Source organism: Rattus norvegicus, chromosome 19 (assembly GCF_036323735.1).
Source record: "Rattus norvegicus strain BN/NHsdMcwi chromosome 19, GRCr8, whole genome shotgun sequence".
NCBI lineage: Eukaryota > Metazoa > Chordata > Mammalia > Rodentia > Muridae > Rattus > Rattus norvegicus.
The window spans coordinates 19,033,463-19,060,639 of record NC_086037.1 but is presented as its reverse complement, the minus strand read 5'-3'; the positions used below and the strand labels follow the sequence as shown (position 1 = coordinate 19,060,639).

The 27,177-nt window shown below is 39.3% G+C and overlaps 1 protein-coding gene across 7 annotated transcripts in view; it reads right to left on the bottom strand.

Moving 5' to 3' along the window:
* The window catches only part of LOC134483204 (IQ domain-containing protein M-like), a 232,986-nt gene that overhangs the window by 169,197 nt on the left and 36,612 nt on the right, over positions 1-27,177 (bottom strand). For 5 of the 7 annotated variants that reach the window (XR_010060076.1, XR_010060077.1, XR_010060075.1 and 2 more), the window contains 3 exons: positions 18,702-18,779; positions 16,514-16,596; positions 8,567-8,831 (listed from right to left, as the gene is read on the bottom strand). Coding sequence is in view for 2 of the 7 variants with exons in the window: in XM_063278474.1 (XP_063134544.1) it covers positions 8,567-8,831; positions 16,514-16,596; positions 18,702-18,738 (385 nt within the window). In the remaining 5 variants the exon portion in view is untranslated. The remainder of the gene's footprint in view (positions 1-8,566; positions 8,832-16,513; positions 16,597-18,701; positions 18,780-27,177) is intronic. The other 2 variants (XR_010060078.1, XR_010060079.1) reach the window with 1 other exon arrangement.

Here is a 27,177-nt window from a genome sequence, read left to right as displayed (position 1 = left end):
TACTACAAATAAGAAACCATAGCTAAGAAGCTATGATTTTACTTCCTCAGAAGAGCTGGTGTAAGTTACTCATGTATAAAACATGGGGTGTGACCTTCACCCCCCATAAAACACTTGACATGCTCTTAATTCTTCCCCACATATAAAAAACATGAAGCAAGAGTAATCAGACAATTTGAAAGTCAGACCATTATGGAATTTTTCTGGTCTGGTAATACTAGAAATACTAGAAGGAAGATGGTTTTGAAAATCCTTTTTATTACTTCTAAATTCTTACGATAAGTTCATGTTTAAGATCTTATAACTATATCAAAAGTTTTTCACATGCGAACCCCTATTACAGCAAACGCAGTGCACCCCCTATTTATTCAGAGTTCTCGCTCTGCATGCATCTGTTTCAAGATACAGTGTGAAAGGAGTACAGAGATACAGGCTGATGACCCAGACATGTGTCAGGGAGGTCGGTGAGCCTGTCTTCTCAGTAACACAAAGTAAGGGGGGACAGTAAGTTCTGTAACAAGGACTGAAAATAAACAACAAACCAAACCTAGAAGAAAAGCCAGAGACACAGTTCTCTGTGTGACCATCTTCTGAGGGTAGCCCTCCCCTAGAAAGTCAGCCTCTGTGCACAAGGAAATAGTTTCAAATGTGAAAGCTTCAAAGATCAAGTTACTTCATGATACTAAAGTCAATATATTTTCCTACTTCATGGAAACATTTTTAAAAATATATTTTAGTTTCTCCTTTTCTAATAAATTATCAAGAATCCCAGACTTAAATCCTTCCAAATAATTTTGTAGAAATAAGTTTTAAAAGAAAGTTTTAACACGTTTGCTACAATTACATGTGTTCTAAAAGTCATTAAAATATAGACTAGAATATTTTATAAACATCATTGATCAAAACACTGTTTATAAGTTGTAACTGTGGCCACAGAAATAAGCACAAAACAGACATCTATCCTTAGAGATTTCTCTATTCTTTCCTACATATGCATCACCTAATAATGCCTTAGGAAAATCATTATCAAAGTGCATATGCCTTCATCATATATGTAAAGGAAACGATGTGTGATTTGATAACCAAAGAAACATACATTCTGACACATCTCTACACATTTACAACTACCCACACATACAATCTCAAAATTAAATTTCTCTCTCTCTCTCTCTCTCTCTCTCTCTCTCTCTCTCTCTCTCCTCCCTCTCCCTTTCTGTCTCTTCTCCCTCTCTCTTTCTGTCTCTGCCTCTCTCTCTGTCTCTCTATCTTTCTTTCTCTACACACACACACACACACACACACACTTCCTTTCAGACTAGTTAAAAACCTAGTATCAATCCTAAATATATTTGTCATATATAAATATTAAATCTCGCAAAGTTCATTTAAAATTGTAACTAATCCAAAAGTAAAACTACATGCCTTTATCCCCAAAGAAAAGCATAAAGACATTTACATTATATGCTTTATGATGACTATGGAGTGGTGTTTAATATGTACTACAAAAACCAACTTCTTCATGTGACTCCTCGTGTGATCTCTAATTTCTGAAATTCATTAATTTGATAATACATCATTCAAAATTCTAATTTATAATAATCCAGAGTCATAAGTTCTTGGAAGAATGACGATTGGAATTGGTTAATCAGTACTGTAGAATCTATAAACTTCGAGAGAAATTGAGTTCATATTTTTTCCTTATTTTACTCTATTAAGGAAACTGTCACACATAAAGAACATATTTGCTAAAGCTATTTGATCTGATAATTGTCATGGCATTTTTAAAAGTTGATATCTTTGGATCAAATTCAAGGTAATGTTTAGCATGTTCTCACATAGACAGATAGATACACCATTTTCAGAAGAAAATTGTCAGCCTGAGTAGACTACAAGTACTATAGCAGATTTTCTCTTTCTTATCTCACAAACTCTAATTGAATTCTAAAATTAATGCCACTGATACCTTAGATCACATTTCCAAGTCAGCCCAAAGTGAATATCAAATTTGTTCAATAAATGCATCCAAGGTACAACCTAATGTGTGTTGAGATAAGACCTTTAACAAATGACTCACAATTTCAAGTCACACATCAGTTCTCTCTCTGATCATTGCTACCTGGTAGGGAACATACAAAGGCTCTTAGTCAAATGGCTCTGACATCACAGAGTCTATAGAGGTTTCCCCGGAGGATCCCTGTGATTGAACTCTCACAGACACTTCATTCCCTCATCACGTACCACATTCCTAACCTCTTGTGTACAAATTAACTGCCAAAGGGAACTATATTCCCCAAAGAGACTATGGCTATAAAGAGTTACTCATCTTTTCTACTAGATCCTCACAATTTTGTCACTCTTAATGTTTCATCCCAATCTCCACAGATCCATATCTATCATCCTTCCTCAAACCATGACATAAACTATTATACACCAAATATCTCAAGACTTTCCCTCAGATAAGTTGGTATTTCACTATATTCTCCTTGATGTCCCTTGCCTGGTCTTTCTACCATCTATCTTAAGGACACAGCCTTCCAGAATCTCTTGTTTATTCCATGTGTTCACCCCTCACACTCTGGGGCTGTAGAAAGTCGTTCTCTTTATAGAAACTAACCAATCATTTTCCTTTCCTCTGAAAACAAAAATTAACATAGTCAATTCATTGCCACACTCTACCAAAAAAGTCTGCCAGAGTGACCCCTCTCCCAGTTACTCTAAACTCTACTACTTGTGATCCAATCCCAGCTTCAAGTGAAGAATTCATTCTGACATTTATTTTTAAATATAGATGTAACACCACCCCTCACTTGCCAATCTGCATTCATCAATGCCCAAGACCTGCCTCACCTAGGACACTTGGTAATGTCTAAGGCCTTGTTCCTCCCTGGTAGAAACATGAACATGAGGTCACTGCATGTCCTGTCAATCCCCTCAGCTCCTCAGTTCCCACTCCTTGTTTTCTTCTCACAATGCTACAAGTCTCTGGAGCTCAGATCTTGGATTTTCTCCCAACTACACTTTTTCCCTTCATGACCTTCTCAAGGTCTATGATGGTAATAAACTCTATATTTGTGCTACTTGAGAAATAAACACTAAATTTAGATATTTAGCCCACAAAATCAAATTTGAATGTCGTTATAAATAAAGTATCTTTTGAGTAATGTCATAGCCCATTTTGTGGTGCTATAACAGAGTGAATGCTCTTAAGGAAAAGACTACTTGATGTCATGTCTTTGATGTTTAAAAGACTCCTTGTACCTACTATATCCAAATCCTAACTCTTGAGTTTTCTCCATTAAAAACTACATACCCAAACAGGGCCCAGGGGGCCTAACCTAATCTAGATGTGACCGGAAAGTCTCCTTCATGATACGAAAAGACACCATGTAAGCAACTCATAGCCCTACTCAACTATGATGCCTATGAACCACAACAATGACCAGCATGGTATACTAACTCTAAGGGTGCAATAGTGACACACAGACCTTGACGGTAACCAACATCTCTCTAATTAGACTTAAGACCTGCCAAGAAGAGAGAAGTTGTGCCTGGTATTGGAAAACCTAACCAACTACTCAGGGTTAGTGAAGTCATGGACCTTGGGGAACCTACAACTAGCACTGGACTAATAATTCTAATCAGCACGATCCCTAACTACATTCTGCATACTTGACCTTATACATACAGATAAGTGTAGTTCTCATACCTCATTAAGGAAACGTCTCTTTACAACACAAGGAGGCCATTACAGAAAACTACAACTCTACAAATGGGAGTTGTAGAGCCCAGTCTCAACTTATCTACAAAAAAATTCCTGCACCTAATGTTTAGTGATCACTGCAGAAGGGACAAAAACATTGTAAGAGCCAGAGGAACAGAGAATTTGCTGTGAGCCTGTGTTTCCATGTAATGTCAGAAGCTACACTTTTAAAGTCTCACCAACATGACTGTTTGAGCATGAAGGACACCAGTAAACATGCTAACACGGAAGGAGGAAGCTCATGAAGTCTCAACCCTAGAGGAAGAATTACAGGCAACCAAAGAATGCTGAATGTGGTAGAAATATTCTTCCCTAGGGAAGAGTACACCAATTGGCTATCCATTATCAAATGGTCAGCCTGAAAATACACATACAAGCAACATTGCACAGATGAAGCAGGTTGTATTTATGTATATTTTGCAATACACACAGACACAGACACTGACATGGACATGCACACATGTGTGTGTGTGCGAACACATACACATACCCACACACATTTAACAATTTTAAAAGGGGGTCATGAATTTAAAAGATAATAAAGAAGGGTTTGCATGGGAAGGAAGGCTTGGAGTGAGGAAAGGGAAGGAAGAAGGGAAGGAGTGCTAGCACACCAAGAGCACAGGTAGGACTACAACTTCTGCTCCTAGGGACCCACCTGGAGCCCTCAGGACACAGGAGCCAAGGAACAATCTGGGACAGGATCATTCCAGTTTCTGTCTGCACCCAGAGGTGATACTGAGCCACGGGCCTCTGTGTCCTGATCCTGCTGGGAAAGAGTTGGTCTCCCAGGAGAGCTGACAAACAGACTTACAGGAGGGTCAAGTGACTGTCAAAGACAGCAAGACCAGCTAACACCAGAGATAAACAAATGGCAAGAACCAAGTGTAAGAACATGAGCAACAGAAACCAAGGCAACTTGGCATCTTCAGAACCCAGTTTTCTTACCACAGCAGGGCAAGGATATCCCAACACACCATAAAAGCAAGATTCCCATTTAAACTCACATCTCATAATGATGTTAGATGACTTTTAAGAAGGATATAAGTAAAAACCTTAAAGAAATACAGGACAACACAAGTAAACAATTAGAACCCCTTAAAGAGGAAGCATAAAAATCCCTTAAAGAATTACATGAAAACACAACCAAACAGGTGAAGGAATTGAACAAAACCATCCAGGATCTAAAAATAGAAATAGAAACAATAAAGAAACCACAAAGGAAGTCAACCCTGGAGACAGAAAACCTAGGAAAGAGATCAGGAGTCATATATGCAAGCATCACCAACAGAACACAAGAGATAGAAGAGAGGATCTCAGGGGCAGAAGATTCCTTAGAAAACATTGACACAACCATCAAAGAAAATGCAAAATGCAAAAAGATCCTAACCCAAAACATCTGAGATATCAAGGACACAATGAGATCAAACCTAAGGATAATAGGTATAGAAGATAACAAAGATTCCCAACATAAAGGTCGGTAAATATCTTCAACAAAGTTATAGAAGAAAATTTCCCTAACCTAAAGAGAAGCCCAAAAGCATACAAGAAGCCTACAGAACTCCAAGTAGACTGAAGCAGAAAAAAATTCCTCCCAGCACATAATAGTCAAAACACCAAATGTACTAAACAAAGAAAGAATATTAAAGCAGTAAGACAAAAAGGTCTAGTAACATATAAAGGCAGACCTACCAGAATTACACGAGACTTCGCAACAGAGACTATGAAAGCTAGACGATCCTGCACAGTTGTCATACAGACCCTAAGAGAACACAAATGCCAGCCCAGGCTACTATATTCAGTAAAACTCTCCATTACCATAGATGGAGAAACCAAGATATTCCATTACAAAACCAAATTTACACAATATATTTTCACAAATCCAGCCCCATAAAAGATACTAAATGGAGAACTCCAACACAAGGCAGGAAGCTAAACCCTAGATAAAGCAAGAAAGTAATCTTTCAACTAACCCAAAAGAAGATAGCCACACAAACATAATTCCACCTCTAAAAACAAAAATAATAGGAAACAATAATCATTAGTTCCTAATATCTACCAATACAAATGTACTCAATTCCTCAATAAAAAGGCATAGACTAAGAGACTGGATATGTAAACAGAACCTAGCATTTTGCTGTATATAGGAAACACACCTCAGTGAAAAGACAGACACTTCCTCAAAGTAAAAGGCTAGAAAAAAGTTTCCAAGCAAATGGTCACAAGAAACAAGCTGGAGAAGCCATTCTAATATCAAATGAAATCAACTTTCAACCAAAAGTTATCAAAAAAGATAAGGCAGGATACTTTATACTCATCAAAGAAAAAATCCACCAAGATGAACTCTCAATTCTGAATATCTATGCTCTAAATGCAAGGGCACCCTTGGTCATAAAGGTCATAAAACAGGCCTCAACAGATACAAGATGATAGAAATAATCCCAGGCATCCTGTCCTACTACCGTGGACTAAGGCTGGTCTTCAAGAACAACAAAAAATGACCGAAAACCCACATATACATGAAAGCTTAACAATGCTCTACTCAATGATAACTTGATCAAGGAAGAAATAAAGAAGGAAGTTAAAGAGTTTTTAGAATTTAATGATAATGAAGGCCCAGCATATTGAAACTTATAGAGCACAATGAAAGCAGTACTAAGAGGAAAACTCATAGCTCTGGGTGCCTCCAAAAAGAAACTAGAGAGAGCATACACTAGCAGCTTGACAGCACATCTGAAAGCTCTAGAACAAAAAGAAGCAAATACACCCAAGAGGAGTAGAAGACAGGAAATAATCAAACTCAGGGCTGAAATCAACCAAGTAGAAACAGAAAGAACTATACAATGAATCAAGAAACCAAGAGCTGGTTCTTTGAGAAAATCAACAAGATAGATAAACCCTGAGCAAGCCTAACCAGAGGGCACAGAGACAGTATCCAAATTAGCAAAATAAGAAATGAAAAGGGAGGCATAACAACAGAAACCAAGGAAATTCAAAGACATCAGATCCTACTGCAGAAGCCTATACTCAACAAAACTGCAAAATATGAATGAAATGGACAATTTTCTAGACAGATACCAGGTACCAAAGTTAAATCAGGATCAGATAAACCATCTAAACAGTCCAATAACTCCTAAAGAAATAGAAGTTAAAAGTCTCCAAATCAAAGAAAACCAAGGACCACATAGATGGGTTTAGTGCTGAATTCTATCAGACCTTCGTAGAAGACCTAATACCAATACTATCCAAACTATTCCACAAAATAGAAACTGAAGGAACACTACCAAATTCCTTCTACAAAGTCACAATTAGTCTTATACGTAAACCACACAAAGACCCAACAAAGAAAGAGAACTTCAGGCAAATTTCTCTTATGAATATAGATGCCAAAATAATAAGATTCTTGCAAACTGAATCCAAGAACACATCAAATCAATCCCCCATCATGATCAAGTAGGCTTCATCCCAGGGATGCAGGGATGAAGGATGCCTATAGGCACATAGGAAGTGACAATAGGAGGTGTGGCTTTATTGGAGAAGGTTTGTCAGTAGGGTATGGCTTTGGTGTCTTAGAAGCTTAAACCTGCCTGTGGATTCAGATATAGAACTCACAACTACCTCTCAACCATGTCTGCCCGCATGCCATCATGGTTCCCACCATGATGAAAATAGACTAAACCTCTGAAACGGAAGCCAGTCCCAATTAAATGTTTTTCTTTAAAAGAACTGTAGTCGTGGTGTCTCTTGTCAGCAATACAACACTAAGACATTGTTATTTATATTTCTTTGCTCTCATCTGCTAAAAGCATAGATTCAAACCCTAGGCTGCTTAGATTCCCAAAAGTCTGGCCCTATCCCTCTTCCCAGCTTTGTTTCCTGATATCATGATCTTTCGCCCTTCTGGGGACTGAGGAATTTTTCTCCCACTGCTCAATGGGGCTTCTCTCTGCTCTTAACAATAAAGAAATGTCTTAAAATCCTATTTCTAGTGAGATCTTTGCTGATAAATTTTCATTTTGGCCTTTAGTTTATTATTTCATGGTGTTCCCATATACTTTCTTTTACTTCTCATTCAGCAATTGCCATGCAGTGGGAAAAGAATATTCTCGAACCTAACATTGATCTATAAGTCTTTTTTAACCTTTTGTTTCCCCAGTTCTGAACAGTGTCTGACACAGAAAGAAAAGTCTTTGCTGAGAAAAAAAAACTATAAACAGATGAATGGCTTAGGAAATATTTTAGAAATACCTAAGCCTTTGACCACTATAACAACTACAAGTGTGTTTTGAGGTCATTTTTTTAAGCTGTTACTATGAAGAAAACAGTATTGACTTTGCTTAAATGGAACCGAGGTTTCCCCCTTACTACGCTTCTAATAAAGAATACATTTTTACTAATGTTTGCCTTGTGGAAAACTCTACAGCCTAGGTATACTGTTGAGGGAGCTGGGGAAACATCCCTGAAAAGAGGTTGCTTGCCCTAATGGTCCCCATCAATAGAACTTAAGCTATTTGGTAAATAAATATTCTCGAACTATCTGCACTAGAAAAAGAAAAAAATGTCACTTAAGGAAAACACATGAGCCAGTTCTGGTTCCTAGGTTCCCCTTCCCTGTTAGGATGCTCTTGTCACAGTTTCTGACAGATCAAACGTTGGAAGCTCCAGAAACCATCCTCCTCAGCCTTCACGGCTAAAACAAGGTTCTAGGTACCATTTGAACCAGAAAATTTTATTTCAAGCTCTCAAAAACAGCAAAGGGTTCCATGTGCTGCTTTTCCAATCTTCTTGCTGCCATGTGAGGCTTACCTTTTTTTAAAAGGTCTACAGGCTGGTACTTATTTTTTATATTCGGAACATGCTGCTCCTTCAAGGAAGTTTGCTGTGAGGCCTCAGTTAAATTTGAGCATTTGGCAGTGTCCTTGGGGGAGCTAATGCTTCTGAGTACCAACCGATGTTCTTCAACGACATTAAGGATTTCACTTTTCTTAATCTCGAAAGGTATGAATTGGCCAGTTTTCGGTTTTTGGTGTTTGTTTTTAAAGACATCTATAGACGTTCCATGAGCCTTATTCTATAAATAAAACAAAAAAATTAAAATTTTAATATTTATTTTTTTAATGTAGTTGCATGGTTAAGTTTATAAGTAAACTTTACCGAGATGAAAAAAAAATCATACCATAGCTGGCTGCATTTTGAAAACCATCTCGCTGAGAAGATATTTACTGCAACATGCATGACCGTTATTAATTAAGCCCACACTCTAAAGCTAGTCCCAAGCATGAATGGGACTTCAAAATCCCACTTCAAAAGGAAAGTGATTTGTCCAATAGCAGCTTGTGTCTCAAAAGAGATATTTTAAAATGTAGGTGTGCAAACAAACACCCCCCAAAACTTACATACAGGCAGCATTATTCAAATTGAACATTTAGAAATATAGAAATATATATGAAAGGGGTTGGGGATTTAGCTCAGTGGTAGAGCACTTGCCCAGCAAGCACAAGGCCCTGTTCGGTCCCCAGCTCTGGAAAAAAAAAAAGAAATGTAAATAAAAGTGTATATGCGCTTCCTGGTTGCTGCCACCGCGGAGAGCTCATAAGCAACACCCCACGAGCAAACTTGAGCCTCTGGACCACAGGTAAGACCAACTTTTCTGCTGCAAGCCACCTGCCTGGTGAACTCAAGACACAGGCCCACAGGAACAGCTGAAGACCTGTAGATAGGAAAAACTACACGCCCGAAAGCAGAACACTCTGTCCCCATAACTGGCTGAAAGAAAACAGGAAAACATGTCTACAGCACTCCTGACACACAGGCTTATAGGACAGTCTAGCCACTGTCAGAAATAGCAGAACAAAGTAACACGAGAGATAATCTGATGGCGAGAGGCAAGCAACAGAAACCAAGACTACATGGCATCATCGGAGCCCAATTCTCCCACCAAAGCAAACACGGAATATCCAAACACACCAGAAAAGCAAGATCTAGTTTCAAAATCATATTTGATCATGATGCTAGAGGACTTCAAGAAAGACGTGAAGAACTCCCTTAGAGAAACACAGGAAAACATTAATAAACAAGTAGAAGCCTACAGAGAGGAATCGCAAAAATCCGTGAAAGAATTCCAGGAAAACATAAATAAACAAGTAGAAGCCTAGAGATAGGAGTCACGAAAATCCCTGAAAGAATTCCAGGAAAACACAATCAAACAGTTGAAGGAATTAAAAATGGAAATAGAAGCAATCAAGAAAGAACACATGGAAACAACCCTGGATATAGAAAACCAAAAGAAGAGACAAGGAGCTGTAGATACAAGCTTCACCAACAGAATACAAGAGATGGAAGAGAAAATCTCAGGAGCAGAAGATTCCATAGAAATCATCGACTCAACTGTCAAAGATAATGTAAAGCAGAAAAAGTTACTGGTCCAAAATATACAGGAAATCCAGGACTCAATGAGAAGATCAAACCTAAGGATAATAGGTATAGAAGAGAGTGAAGACTCCCAGCTCAAAGGACCAGTAAATATCTTCAAAAAATCATAGAAGAAAACTTCCCTAACCTAAAAAAAGAGATACCCATAGGCATACAAGAAGCCTACAGAACTCCAAATAGATTGGACCAGAAAAGAACACACCTCCCGTCACATAATAGTCAAAACACCAAACACACAAAATAAAGAAAGAATATTAAGAGCAGTAAGGGAAAAAGGTCAAGGAACAAATAAAGGCAGACCTACAGAATCACACCAGACTTTTCGCCAGAAACTATGAAAGCCAGAAGATCCTGGACAGATGTCATACACACCCTAAAAAAACACAAATGCCAGCCCAGGTTACTGTATCCTGCAAAACTCTCAATTAACATGATGGAGAAACCAAGATATTCCATGACAAAATCAAATTTACACATTATCTTTCTACAAATCCAGCACTACAAAGGATAATAAATGGTAAAGCCCAATATAAGGAGGCAAGCTATACCCTAGAAGAAGCAAGAAACTAATCGTCTTGGCAACAAAACAAAGAGAAGAAAAGCACACAAACATAACCTCACATCCAAATATGAATATAACAGGAAGCAATAATCACTATTCCTTAATATCTCTCAACATCAATGGGCTCAACTCCCCAATAAAAAGACATAGATTAACAAACTGGATACGCAACAAGGACCCTGCATTCTGCTGCCTACAGGAAACACACCTCAGAGACAAAGACAGACACTACCTCAGAGTGAAAGGCTGGAAAACAACTTTCCAAGCAAATGGTAGGAAGAAGCAAGCTGGAGTAGCCATTCTAATATCAAATAAAATCAATTTTCAACTAAAAGTCATCAAAAAGGTTAAGGAAGGACACTTCATATTCATCAAAGGAAAAATCCACCAAGATGAACTCTTAATCCTAAATATCTATGCCCCAAATACAAGGGCAACTACATTTGTAAAAGAAACCTTACTAAAGCTCAAAACACACATTGCACCTCACACAATAATAGTAGGAGATTTCAACACCCCACTTTCATCAATGGACAGATCATGGAAACAGAAATTAAACAGAGACGTAGACAGACTAAGAGAAGTCATGAGGCAAATGGACCCAACAGATATTTATAGAACATTCTATCCTAAAACAAAAGGATATACCTTCTTCTCAGCTCCTCATGGTACTTTCTCCAAAATTGACCATATAATTGGTCAAAAAACAGGCCTCAACAGGTACAGAAAGATAGAAATAATCCCATGCGTGCTATCAGACCACCACGGCCTAAAGCTGGTCTTCAATAACAATAAGGGAATAATGCCCACTTATACGTGGAAATTGAACAATGCTCTACTCAATGATAACCTGGTCAAGGAAGAAATAAAGAAAGAAATTAAAGACTTTTTAGAATTTAATGAAAACGAAGGCACAACATACCCAAACTTATGGGACACAATGAAAGCTGTGCTAAGAGGAAAACTCATAGCGCTGAGTGCCTGCAGAAAGAAACAGGAAAGAGCATATATCAGCAGCTTGACAACACACCTAAAAGCTCTAGAACAAAAAGAAGCAAATACACCCAAGAGGAGTAGAAGGCAGGAAATAATCAGACTCAGAGCTGAAATCAACCAAGTAGAAACAAAAAGGACCATTGAAAGAATCAACAGAACCAAAAGTTGTTTCTTTGAGAAAATCAACAAGATAGATAAACCCTTAGCCAGACTAACGAGAGGACACGGAGAGTGTGTCCAAATTAACAAAATCAGAAATGAAAAGGGAGACATAACTACAGATTCAGAGGAAATTCAAAAAATCATCAGATCTTACTATAAAAGCCTATATTCAACAAAACTTGAAAATCTGCAGGAAATGGACAATTTCCTAGACAGATACCAGGTACCGAAGTTAAATCAGGAACAGATAAACCAGTTAAACAGCCCTATAACTCCTAAGGAAATAGAAGCAGTCATTAAAGGTCTCCCAACCAAAAAGAGCCCAGGTCCAGATGGGATTAGTGCAGAATTCTATCAGACCTTCATAGAAGACCTCATACCAATATTATCCAAACTATTCCACAAAATTGAAACAGATGGATCACTACCGAATACCTTCTACGAAGCCACAATTACTCTTATACATAAACCACACAAAGACACAACAAAGAAAGAGAACTTCAGACCAATTTCCCTTATGAATATCGACGCAAAAATACTCAATAAAATTCTGGCAAACCAAATCCAAGAGCACATCAAAACAATCATCCACCATGATCAAGTAGGCTTCATCCCAGGCATGCAGGGATGGTTTAATATACGGAAAACCATCAACGTGATCCATTATATAAACAAACTGAAAGAACAAAACCACATGATCATTTCATTAGATGCTGAGAAAGCATTTGACAAAATTCAACACCCCTTCATGATAAAAGTTCTGGAAAGAATAGGAATTCAAGGCCCATACCTAAACATAGTAAAAGCCATATACAGCAAACCAGTTGCTAACATTAAACTAAATGGAGAGAAACTTGAAGCAATCCCACTAAAATCAGGGACTAGACAAGGCTGCCCACTCTCTCCCTACTTATTCAATATAGTTCTTGAAGTTCTAGCCAGAGCAATCAGACAACAAAAGGAGGTCAAGGGGATACAGATCGGAAAAGAAGAAGTCAAAATATCACTATTTGCAGATGAATACGATAGTATATTTAAGTGACCCCAAAAGTTCCACCAGAGAACTACTAAAGCTGATAAACAACTTCAGCAAAGTGGCTGGGTATAAAATTAACTCAAATAAATCAGTAGCCTTCCTCTACACAAAAGAGAAACAAGCCGAGAAAGAAATTAGGGAAACGACACCCTTCATAATAGACCCAAATAATATAAAGTACCTCGGTGTGACTTTAACCAAGCAAGTAAAAGATCTGTACAATAAGAACTTCAAGACACTGAAGAAAGAAATAGAAGCAGACCTCAGAAGATGGAAAGATCTCCCATGCTCATGGATTGGCAGGATTAATATAGTAAAAATGGCCATTCTACCAAAAGCAATCTACAGATTCAATGCAATCCCCATCAAAATACCAATCCAATTCTTCAAAGAGTTAGACAGAACAATTTGCAAATTCATCTGGAATAACAAAAAACCCAGGATAGCTAAAACTATCCTCAACAATAAGAGGACTTCAGGGGGAATCACTATCCCTGAACTCAAGCAGTGTTACAGAGCAATAGTGATAAAAACTGCATGGTATTGGCACAGAGACAGACAGGTAGACCAATGGAACAGAATTGAAGACCCAGAAATGAACCCACACACCTATGGGCACTTGATTTTTGACAAAGGAGCCAAAACCATCAAATGGAAAAAAGATAGCATTTTCAGCAAATGGTGCTGGTTCAACTGGAGGTCAACATGTAGAAGAAATACAGATCGATCCATGCTTATCACCCTGTACAAAGCTTAAGTCCAAGTGGATCAAGGACCTCCACATCAAACCAGATACACTCAAACTAATAGAAGAAAAACTAGGGAAGCATCTGGAACACATGGGCACTGGAAAAAATTTCCTGAACAAAACACCAATGGCTTATGCTCTAAGATCAAGAATCGACAAATGGGATCTCATAAAACTGCAAAGCTTCTGTAAGGCAAAGGACACTGTGGTTAGGACAAAACGGCAACCAACAGATTGGGAAAAGATCTTTACCAATCCTACAACAGATAGAGGCCTTATATCCAAAATATACAAAGAACCCAAGAAGTTAGACCGCAGGGAGACAAATAACCCTATTAAAAAATGGGGTTCAGAGCTAAACAAAGAATTCACAGCTGAGGAATGCCGAATGGCTGAGAAACACCTAAAGAAATGTTCAACATCTTTAGTCATAAGGGAAATGCAAATCAAAACAACCCTGAGATTTTACCTCACACCAGTGAGAATGGCTAAGATCAAAAACTCAGGTGACAGCAGATGCTGGCAAGGATGTGGAGAAAGAGGAACACTCCTCCATTGTTGGTGGGATTGCAGACTGGTACAACCATTCTGGAAATCAGTCTGGAGGTTCCTCAGAAAATTGGACATTGAACTACCTGAGGATCCAGCTATACCTCTCTTGGGCATATACCCAAAAGATGCCCCAACATATAAAAAAGACACGTGCTCCACTATGTTCATAGCAGCCTTATTTATAATAGCCAGAAGCTGGAAAGAACCCAGATGCCCTTCAACAGAGGAATGGATACAGAAAATGTGGTACATCTACACAATGGAATATTACTCAGCTATCAAAAACAATGACTTTATGAAATTCGTAGGCAAATGGTTGGAACTGGAAAATATCATCCTGAGTGAGGTAACCCAATCACAGAAAAACACACATGGTATGCACTCATTGATAAGTGGCTATTAGCCCAAATGCTTGAATTACCCTAGATGCCTAGAACACATGAAACTCAAGACGGATGATCAAAATGTGAATGCTTCACTCCTTCTTTAAAGGGGAACAAGAATACCCTTGGCAGGGAATAGAGAGGCAAAGATTAAAACAGACACAGAAGGAACACCCATTCAGAGCCTGCCCCACATGTGGCCCATACATATACAGCCATCCAATTAGACAAGATGGATGAAGCAAAGAAATGCAGGCCGACAGGAGCTGGATGTAGATCGCTCCTGAGAGACACAGCCAGAATACAGCAAATACAGAGGCGAATGCCAGCAGCAAACCACTGAACTGAGAATAGGACCCCCGTTGAAGGAATCAGAGAAAGAACTGGAAGAGCTTGAAGGAGCTCGAGACCCCTTATGAACAACAATGCCAAGCAACCAGAGCTTCCAGGGACTAAGCCACTACCTAAAGACTATATATGGACTGACCCTGGACTCTGACCTCATAGGTAGCAATGAATATCCTAGTAAGAGCACCAGTGGAAGGGGAAGCCCTGGGTCCTGCTAAGACTGAACCCCCAGTGAACTAGATTGTTGGGGGGAGGGCAGCAATGGGGGAGGAAGGGGAGGGGAACACCCATAAAGAAGGGGAGGGGGAGGGATTAGGGGGATGTTTGCCCGGAATCCGGGAAAGGGAATAACACTCGAAATGTAAATAAGAAATACTCAAGTTAATTTTAAAAAAGTGTATATACATATATATATATGAATATATAATAACATTTAAAGAATGGATGAATTTGAAGGAGAGCAGGAAGGGGTATATGGAAGGATTTCAAGGGAAGGATGGGAAGGGAGAAATTAATTATAATTAAATTATCTCAAGAAATACAGTCTATTTTTAAATAATTTTTTTAATTTAGTCATTTTAACCACCTCTGAGAACACTTAACTGCCTATAAAATTCCCAAATGTTTCTCTGCTAAGCTGGAAACCACTCAGGATGGAGGTATGCTGTCATGAATTGATTGTATGTATTGATAACAGGATATAATTTTTCAGTTGTTTTTAATCACGTGTTTCTTAATTTTGAGCAGCATAGTCAGTGGAAGACTGACACAGCTCCAGGTCCCTGAAATGCAATTGTCTATACAATATCTGTCCTACAGATGGACAGAGCTGGTTACAAAAAGCCAAGTTGTTGTCACTTCTAATTGTTGCCAACTCAAGATGTCATTAAGCTCTTGGTGCTAAGTATTACCTTTACCACTTGTCCCAATGGCTGCCCCGTCTTAAGATTTCCCACCTGCTCTGCAAAGCCTTTTTCCCAAACTGGGACCCCCGTCTTTGCTCCCTTTTACCCTCCCACCCTTCCTAAGACCGCACAACTGCCTGACGCCTAGCAAATGTCTGTTGAGCAGGCACAACGCTTGTTGCTGGAGATACGACATTCCGAGAAGACAGCCTGTCCTCCAGGGTCTACAGACTGCAACAGAGAGCTTTAATGCAAAGTGACACGGGAAAAGACACCGGTTCACATATCAGGCTGAGGAGACCGGAGAGGTGCGTCTCATGGTGAAGCTTCTATTCTAGTTTTGTCTAAACAGACTTAAGGGAATACTTACATAAAATGATAAATCCAAGAAAGGGTTAACACCCTTAAATATATCAAATGTGCAAACATGTGTGTGTGTGTGTGTGTGTGTGTGTGTGTAATCATCAAATCATTTGAATAATGATCTGTGTGCCATCTGAATCGGTTTTTATAAAAGCTACTTGAAGCTGTCATTAGTGTCCATGAAAGCTTTTGTGATGATCATTACGGTCTTCAAGTCCCTGACTCATTTTTTCTGAATAGACGCATTAAATAACGCAAAGCAATACCTCGTTTACTCTCTTGTAATGCTGGGCGATAAGAGATTTTGCTTCTTGCAAAAAATCTCGCTGGGTGGTTTCTAATAAGGGGCCTAGAATGGAAACAAAAACACTGCTTTAAATAAAAGTATTTGTTTTGTGGCTGAGACAAGGTCACAAGCTGGCTTGCCATTTGCCATTGTCCTTCCTCAGCCTCCCAGGCACTGCTTAAAATCATTACTTACTTCCCTACAGCAAGGGGGTGAAGCTAGGAGATTAAATTTTGGAGACAGTTGTGGATTTTGTGGGGCTCAATTACGGGGACTTTCTAAGTAATCTTTACAGTTCGATTCGAAAGAAATGAAATAACGTCTACTTGTATGTAATATCTATTATTTGAAAAGAAAACTCAATTTATAGTGGTCAGGATAATGAGCTAAATGATCTTAAATATTAAGTCCCTGAAAAACTAAAGGAAAAAACAAACAAACTTGAAATATCCATCGTCTTTGAAGATTCTTTGAATACCATCTTATAAAAATATTAAAATACATTTGGGGCATAAAAATATTAACTCTTACCCAGTTGACTAAAGCATATAACTCTATACGTTTTTGAGTGTTTTTAATTTGTTGGTAAAGTAACAATTATAAAATAAAATGCCTCAATAAATCAGTAGGACTTATATGGAAATGAGAAATATCCATTCTTTTTTTTTAATTTTTTATTAGATATACTTCTTTACTTACATTTCAAATGTTATTCCCCTTCCCGGTTTCCTGTCCATAAGCCCCCATCCCCTCCCCTCCTACAGATATTCCTTCCATACATCCCCCTGACTGCCCCCCATATTCCTCTTCACTGGGGGTCCAACCTTGGCAAGACCAAGGGCTTCCCATTCCACTGGTGCCCCAACAAGGCACATATGCAGTTGGAGCCCTGGGTCAGTCCATGTATAGTCTTTTGGTAGTGGTTTAGTCCCTGGAAGCTCTGGTTGGTTGGCATTGTTGTTTTTATGGGGTTGCAAGCTCCTTCAACTCTTTCAATCCTTCCTCTAATTCCCCCCCAAGGGGGATCCTTGAACAAGCCTTTTATGCACCCAAAAGTCCCAGAGCCTTGTAAGCCTGTATTTTCTAACACAGAAAGTTTCACTCCTTCCCAGTTAGACTTCACTTCCCAGAAAGCCTTCACAAAAAAAATTACAAAAAAGATAATCAAAGATTTATGGTCATGTGGGTGAGTCCATCCTGCATGTGTAGTCTGAGTGAATGCCCTTACTGGTCTGTGTTTGACTGAATTCGCAGGATTTGGAAAAGGCACCCTCAAACTGAGCCTGTTGGCAGATGCCTAGAATCCCAGCATTTGGGAAGCTGAGACAAAAAGATTTTGAGGCCAGCCTGGGCTACATAACAAGATACTGTCTCAAAAAGTCAAAAATAAAACTGTGCTAAATAACCTTAGGCACAATGAACTCAATTCTGCATGTATTCATTGCGTACCTGCTAAGCTCTGTGCTGCTTTCAGTGCCAAATGTGCCCACACGGGACACCGTTGCACCTGTTTTCTATGTACTATAGAGCTTGGGTTCTTCTAGAAAGAATCTATTAACAAACTCAATGGCATTTAGTACAAAGTATACTGAAATATAGAATAGCATAAACCACCACTAACTGGCCCCCTGATGACTAAACTTCACCTTGAAGAGTTAAAGCTTTACATTGCGTGATGGAAGGAAAGGTTTAAAACAGAAACATCTCCAGAGAAATGACCCAGTGAGGCAAATCCAAACTCAAGCAGCAGCTTTAAATCTGTACTTCATTAATTTCTTGAGCTCCCAGCACCCCAGCCAGAGTAGCTCAAACTCTGTTTCATATTTAAGCTCCTACTAAGTTTTATTTTAAAGGAAATAATCGTTGGCTAAAATAACATATATCTAACAGGTGAAAGCCAAGATATTTCAATAAAAGATTCATGCATAGAAAAGATCATGTTCCAAAAAGATAAACATGAACAGCTGTTAGTCATGGGCACTCTTGGCTATACCAGCCATGTTTCAAGCAGTGGGTAGCCGCACGTGACTAGTAAATAACATGTCAGGCCTTCTCTGTTCGTAGAAGTCAAAAGTCATGCTTTACACATGGTTTGTTCTGTGAGTCATTGCATCAGAGGAAAAGATTCTTCAAAACAATTTCATTGATTAGGTAACATGGCTACTCACCTTCCACTACTTCAGGTATAGCTTCTGCAGTTGCCATGACGGGTAGGTTGGGTTATCCTTCTTGAATGCTGAATGCCACTGTTTATGAGTGATAAAGATGTGACGGTCACTTATTTAGGTATTTTATTTATTCATAAATAAAATGATTAACTAACACTTATATTGCATACTTTTAATCTAAAACTTTCCGGGGCTACACACACACGTGCACACACACACACACACACACACACACACACACACACACACACACAATCTTACAGTCGTTAGTGTTTTGCTTTCACAGATGTCTATATGCATGTGAGAGTATCAGAAGCCCTAGAACTGGAATTACAGATAGTTGTGAGCGGCCATGAAGGTGCTGAGACTTTAACCCAGCTCCTCTGGAAGAGCAGAGCCACCCCTCCAGCCCCCTGATCTAAAGCTTTCAATGTCTCTTCTCTGATGGGTGGTGGGGTATTTGCTTACATTCTACCTTACTGGACTCAAACAGCTTTGAAAGGGTTTGGATGTCTTTAAGTGTATTCCCAAAGGTTCCCATGTTGAAAGCATGGCTCTTGGTGTGCCAATGACAGTGTGAAGGACTTAAGAACTAGTGAAGCATCTTTAAGTCATGTGGAGGATGTAATAGGATTAGGTTGAGCTACCCTAGCCCCTCTGGCTTCCGGTTTCTGAGATATGATTGCTCTCTTCCTCATGTGCTGCCACTATGAGAAACTCAGCCACAAGCTTCCCCACTGAAGCTGGGACAAAGCTAGCGCCGTAATTTGCACCTCTGGAACGGAGTTAAATGAACTTCCCTCAGACAGTTCATGTATTGTAACAGAGCTGGACACCTCCTAGAGCTACTGCCTCACATTTGGTAGAGCCCGAAAGAAAAAATGGAGAGAAAGGGAACCAACAGTTCATGCGAACAGCTATTTCGTGGAGTAAAAGAACTCAACTTCAAATATTCTACCTCGAGGTGCTGTGAGAGCTCACGTAACTTCATTACTTTCTTATTAATATCTAATTCATACCTTATACATTCCAGCTCTGATCTTAGATTTGTGTTCATCTTCAACTTAAAAAGTGCCCGGGGTTTTGTTCCCATCTCCTTCGTGACTTGTCTAGTCTCAGTCCCTTATCTCTGCTTTAAATATCATAGCTATGCTGTCTATTTCATCTGTGTAAGGAGCTAACAATAGAAGTATGTCTAAGAGTCCCATAACCCCACACAGACCACATGCACCTGGAAAGCAAAATTATACTAAAAAAAAAATACTAGAAATTAAACACTGCTTGTCCTCAACTGTGAATGACTACCATGCACCTGGGAAGTTTAATGAACATATCAGTCTAGATTCTAAGAACTTCATTTTTGAAGTTTACCTCTGCCTTGAACCTTGATACAGGGGTTTCTAGTCCAGTGTTCCAGATTCTGGAGATGCTCGGAAATGGACTGGTACATGGACGGAGCTGAGTTCTCCTTTCTACATCAATACTACGTTCCTTTGAAAGCATTATGCTATGTATTACGTGTCTCTAGAGTTATGGAATCACTTGCACTGGTGGAAACTGTGCACTCAGTGTTTGTATGATTATAAACAAGAATACTACATGCCTCGCAGGGACCCACACACCATCGTAGTCTAGACTTTACACATAACTGTTCAGTTGACTGACTCATCCAACAATCTGTGAAGAAGAGTTCAACCCTTTGGGGACTATTGTAATAAGCATAAACTCCACCCCACGAAAGTCATTACTATAGTCACATGTGGTTAGATAAAGAAGTATAAAAAGTTTCCTCGGTCCCTACCCAGACAAAGAAACCACTACAACACGTATTTAAAAATTCGGAATTCTAGAAAAATCTATTTCTCCAAGTCTCAGAATTATATTGTAGGCAGGATCACAGAATATGTCCTCTCTGGGTAGATCAACTTAAAGTTCTCTAAATTGGTAAGAGAAAGCTTAAGATTTACATTCCTGTTTTTGTAGGATAAGAGGCAAACAGAATTAGAACTCATTTCCTACCTTATCTTCATAAAGTAGATGACTAATCAGAGTTGATCATAGACTATACCATATAGGACCTTACATTTTTCCCAAAGGCCTATATATTAAAGGCTTGTATAAAAGTACCAGAAGGTGGTGGCATTTCCTGGTAGGAGGATCTCTGGAAACTGAGTCATACCTTTGAAGAGAATATCAAGACCCTAGACATTCTGCTTCCACTTCCAGGATATGAGCAAACTTCCTCCATCAAATGTCCCTAGTTTAAGGTACTGTGCCACCACAGACCGAAATGATGGAGTCAAACAACCATGGAAAGAAAATTCTGAAACCATGAGCTAAAACAAAACTTCTGTCTTTACAATTGGCCATTAGTATCCTGGAAATTTTGGCCAAGCAAAGGAAAGATAACAAATGTTATGTCTTTCATAAGGATGTACTTGGGATCAAGAACAGATGTGGTTGCCCCACAGGGGGATGCCGGGAAAGGGACCATACTTTAGGGACCTGGAAAAGGTGGCCCAGCAGTTGGTGTGAGAACAAATGACAGAAATTAGGCAAATGGGTGGAACTGGAAAACATCATCCTGAGTGAGCTAACCCAATCACAGAAAGACACACATGGTATGCACTCACTGATAAGTGGATTTTAGCCCAAATGCTCGAATTGCCCTAGATGCCTAGAACACATGAAACTCAAGACGGATGATCAAAATGTGAATGCTTCACTCCTTCTTTAAAAGGGGAACAAGAATACCCTTGGCAGGGAAGGGAGAGGCAAAGATTAAAACAGAGACTGAAGGAACACCCATTCAGAGCCTGCCCCACATGTGGCCCATACATATACAGCCACCCAATTAGACAAGATGGATGAAGCAAAGAAGTGCAGACCGACAGGAGCCGGATGTAGATCGCTCCTGAGAGACACAGCCAGAATACAGCAAATACAGAGGCAAATGCCAGCAGCAAACCACTGAACTGAGAATAGGTCCCCTATTGAAGGAATCAGAGAAAGAACTGGAAGAGCTTGAAGGGGCTCGAGACCCCATATGTACAACAATGCCAAGCAACCAGAGCTTCCAGGGACTAAGCCACTACCTAAAGACTATACATGGACTGACCCTGGACTCTGACCTCATAGGTAGCAATGAATATCCTAGTAAGAGCACCAGTGGAAGGGGAAGCCCTGGGTCCTGCTAAGACTGAACCCCCAGTGAACTAGACTGTTAGGGGAAGGGCGGCAATGGGGGGAGGGTTGGGAGGGGAACACCCATAAGGAAGGGGAGGGGGGAGGGGGATTTTGCCCGGAAACCGGGAAAGGGAATAACACTTGAAATGTAAATAAGAAATACCCAATTTAATAAAGATGGAAGAAAAAAAAGAAAATGCATTAAAAAAATAAAAAATTTTAAAAAAAAAGAAATTTTCATTTAACACTAACTTTCTTCCCACTGTCTCTCCACACCAAGTTTCTAAATCTCCAGTCCCACTTTCACCTCCACACTTTGCTCTCAGAAACTTGACCTGTATCTACCTGTTCCTGGGGCCCTGGGCCTCAAAGCACCTTACGTTTTTGTCTGTCTTCACAGAAGAGCATCCGCCTTCCAAAGTGTGGACCAGATCATTTCCTTTCCACTGCTTCTGATTGCATTTAAAGACGTGGCCTTGGCCCTGGCCTTGTGTATCTCACCGTCCTATATAAATATGAATAAGAAGCTTGGGACTGGGGTTGGGGATTTAGCTCAGTGGTAGAGCGCTTGCCTAGGAAGCGCAAGGCCCTGGGTTCGGTCCCCAGCTCCGAAAAAAAAGAACCAAAAAAAAAAAAAAAAAAAAAAGAAGCTTGGGACTACAATCTTAAAAACTCCACAACTCTGGAACTAAGTCAGTAGGTGGATTTGACTTGGTTTAGTTTTAATTTTCCTCATTTAAATGATATTACTGGGATAAAATACTTTAAAGGGCCCTTCCGATTTTAATTTTGGTGTATTGTTTTTATATATTTTGAAATAAAAAATAAACCGCCGATTCTGAATGACAGAAGTCAACTATGCGGTCAAGGTTTCCCAGGTCTCCTTTGGCCACTTCCTGCCTTTTCAGAAGCTGCAGAGTCTGACATAAAAGGAAAAGTCCAGGCCAGACCTCCTGAGTCACGTGACTCCCCCACAGCCTTCGGCACTCCCTCTCATTCCATAACTTCTCTCTCGTAGTCTGGTCTGACCACTGTTCCCAATCTGTGCTACATTTCGTTCAGATTAACAAGGGTGATGGTCTATCCATATTGGCCACTGGACTAGATCACAACCCATCAGACGACACACTTCTGAGCAAGTCTTTGAGAAGTTTACCAGAGAGCGCCAGTGCCACCATACTGCTATACCAGATAGAATAGAAAGGAAAAGAGGAGACTCGGTGGTTCCCTCTGTACTTGCTGACTGTGGAGACAGTGCAAACAACCACCTCTTGCTTCTGCCACCACAACTGGAATCCTTATGCCATCCTATGCTGTTTCCTTAGACTGAAAGCAAAGATAAGCCCCTTCTCTTTCAAGTTGCTTTAGACAAAGTATTTTCTCACTTGTACAGAACAATAACTACGAGCAGAAAGAACCTGAGATTGCTCGTTTGGATTGGGGAGACTTGCCTTCGTCATGGTGTCTGTTCACAGCAGTAAAACCCTAACTAAGACACCTAGAATACATTTTAGCTAGAATCCCCATTGACCACACCTTGTATGATCCCAGAAGCATCCCCACTGGGCAACACACAGCCACCACACCCTCCTAAGAACCAGAAAAAGCAACAGAAACCAAGGAACAAAACACCCCTCCCCCAACAAAGACAAGACAGGAAATCAGCACCTAAAATTCCAGTCTTCCAAAGCCAATTGTGTAGACTCCAGTGTAACAAACACAAGAACAGCCGGGACAAAATGTCTCCACTAGGGCCAGCAACCACACCACAGAAGGCCCTGAGCATTGCAACATAGCTTAACTACAAGTAAGAGACCTTGAAGTGGTCTTTATGAATATGACAGAGGCCCTTAAAGAGGAAATGAGTAAATGGCTTCCAGCTTTGTATTTCCATGGAATTCCTGAGTGTGAAAATGAATGGATCACGACATCTGTATCTGTTAGTTTTGCTTTTCCTTGGGCTGTCCTTTCAGTTCATTTCGTCCTATTCCAATGTGTTAGGTTTTGTTTTATCTTTTTTTAATTTTATTGCATTATTATTATTTAGAAGTCTGTTCGATTTCTAATGACAGAAAGGGTGTGTTCTGGATTGGAGGGGAGGGGTGGGGAGGGGAGGAGGAACTGGGATGTTAGATAAAGGGAAAAGTGTTGCCGGGATACATTATGTGAGAGGAAAAATTGTATTTTTAATAAAAGGGGGGGAAAGGAAGCCGACTCTGCTGAGTCATGTTCAATAAGCCGTGGTTTTCTGTCATCTCACATGACTACGGATTACTACAGTGATCTATGAAATATAATTTGGTGAGGTGGAAGTTACCCCAGTGTGTGCTGCCCAAACACAGGGACCTTAATTCAAACACTCAGATCTCACTTGAGGCTGGATGGGGCAGCGTGTGCCTCTAGCTCATGTCTGTGTAGCGCTAGGGAAGAGAAGACAGCATGGTTCCTAGAGCTTGCTGACCAGCCAATCTGCTTAACTATACTGGCTCTTGGCTCAATGATATTTGTCTCAAAAAATAATAAGGTAGAGAGATATAAGGAAAGATACTCAAGATATAACTCTAGCCGCCCCCGTGGATATATACATATATGCACATACATACACGAAAATGATTTAGCAAAATCAAACATGTGTACGGAAGTTCCTGGGAATCAAGCAGATTATGCCTGTGTTAGTGAGAGTCGATCATTGTCAAGTGGAGCCACATTTGAGTAAAGGTACCAACTGCTCCAAGGAACTGAAATGCGTAATTTTAGTCTCTACATAATGTAAAATTGAAAACACAGACATCTAAGATGCTTTCACAAATCAGTAAAATTATAACAAAAGAAAACACTGAAAAAATTACAAGGCAGATTTCCAAATGGAAATTAGATAATACTCAAAATTGATTTGTTATTAGAAAAAATAAGGCTAAAATTCACAGACACATACCCAAATAAACGACTCTTTAAAATCCCCAAAGACATAGATCAACTCAAATATTCACTCCCTGCCTATTGGAGAATTAATTGGTCAATTTATTAAACTGGTTGGAAATAATCTTCAAAAACTAAATTCCTACCCATGAACCAGACAATTCTGACTCCTTATGGAAAAGGCAACACCATTTACTGAAAGATACATGTAAGGATGATCATAGTAGTACTGTGTAAAAATCGAAATAATAGAAACAATTCTAATGTCCACCAAAAGAAGAATAAATAATGTAAGCACGATGTACATAGTGGAAAATTTGCAGCCTTGACACTGGACTTAATCAAAGATCATTGGTTCTCACAGACAATGTTAAAGAGTAAGTCAGCATAAAGAGGATCTGATTTATGCTCCAGTTGATATAAAGTTCAAAACTAAGTACAACCTCTAGGGAGAGGAGTTAAGAGTCTCAGGTGAGACTATAAGTCCTAGTAATTTCTGACATTTATGGAATGTGGTTTACAATGTGTTCCCTTTGTAAATATGTATTATTCATTAAGCTATGCCCCTGGGAATAGTATACACTTTCCCAATATCTTATTTAGCAACTAAAATGCATTTACTGACACCTATTACTTTTTCAAAATGACACATAAGACTGAAACTAAGCTCTAATCCTCATAGATATTTTTATTTATTATCAGCTGATTCTCCATCAAAAGAAATATGAAGCACAGAGCTTTGTTTTAAAAAGCTGGATGTGTCAGAGTTACTTTGGAAAACCCACCTGGCCAAGTACTAACTTTTGTCTTCCATTGATTGTATATGTGGCTAAGCCTGTACTATTGCACCATAGAAAGCTGGGACCCTTCTAGGGAGCTAGCTTTCTATGAAAGAAATGTAAAGTCCATAGTTCAAATCCCTCTTGGGGATTTTATGTGAGTAAGAGCATGCAGGACAAGTGTTTGCTATCACAAGACCCCAATAAGGAGATGAGAAATGGAGACAGGAGAATCCCAGAGATGCTTTTAGCCTGGATACCCTAGACAACACAGTGAACAAACAGTAAAGATCCTGTCTAAAACAAGATAAGATGATAAGAACCAACACCTAGGGTTGCCTTTTGATCTCTACATGCACACCATAGCATATGCACATCTGCACACACACACACACACACACACACACACACACACACACACACACACACTGTTGCTCTGAAGTCTTAGTTTTGTATTCTTCTACATTTTCCAAGACAACCTACTCTTTAGAAACCCTATTACTACTAAAACCTCCATGTAACCTGCCATGCATTTTGCAATATGACTAGTACAGAGACCTTGACAGGAAGAACATAATTAGCCAAATGAGAAATGAATCTAAGTGCTTTGGTCCAAAATAGCAGTGAACACACAAGCAGCTGGCTTCAGAAAGATCCACCTTTTACTACATTTCTCTCACCTCAAACTCCCATGACAGGAAGACTTAAGCTTTTCTTGAATAAAATGTACGAGTATTATGTCTTATCATGCATTTTTATGTACAAAGTTTCGTTAAGATAAGTGGTCAGCTCTTGAAACATATACATATATCACTATACGGACTATGCAGGCCTTTTTTATACATTTTTGAATGTGTGTGTGTGTGTGTGTGTGTGTGTGTGTGTGTGTACATTCGTGCATGTGAGTCTGTGTATCAATAACAAAGGAAGCCATGAATTTGAGAGGAAGAAATAGTGAAAGGAATTCAAGGAAAGAAAAGTAGTGTAATTATATTTTAGTTTTTAACAATTTTTAATGAAAAGATTTTTGGTAAGAAAACTCTAAGTGAAGGTACATATTCCCAGTGACAACAGTAGAAGACTGACTCTCCCGTCTGTGAAGCACTCTTACATATCACGTATGGTTTCAAAATATCTCATGAAGATTCCCAAATTAATACATGACAAATGAAACACGATGTGCATGCTTTCGTGTTATTTTTATAGATTAAAACAGTGCTATTAGATGCTGGCGAGGATGTGGAGAAAGAGGAACACTCCTCCATTGTTGGTGGGATTGCAGACTGGTAAAACCATTCTGGAAATCAGTCTGGAGGTTCCTCAGAAAATTGGACATTGAACTGCCTGAGGATCCAGCTATACCTCTCTTGGGCATATACCCAAAAGATGCCTCAACATATAAAAGAGACATGTGCTCCACTATGTTCATCGCAGCCTTATTTATAATAGCCAGAAAATGGAAAGAACCGAGATGCCCTTCAACAGAGGAATGGATACAGAAAATGTGGTACATCTACACAATGGAATATTACTCAGCTATCAAAAACAACGAGTCTATGAAATTCGTAGGCAAATGGTTGGAACTGGAAAAT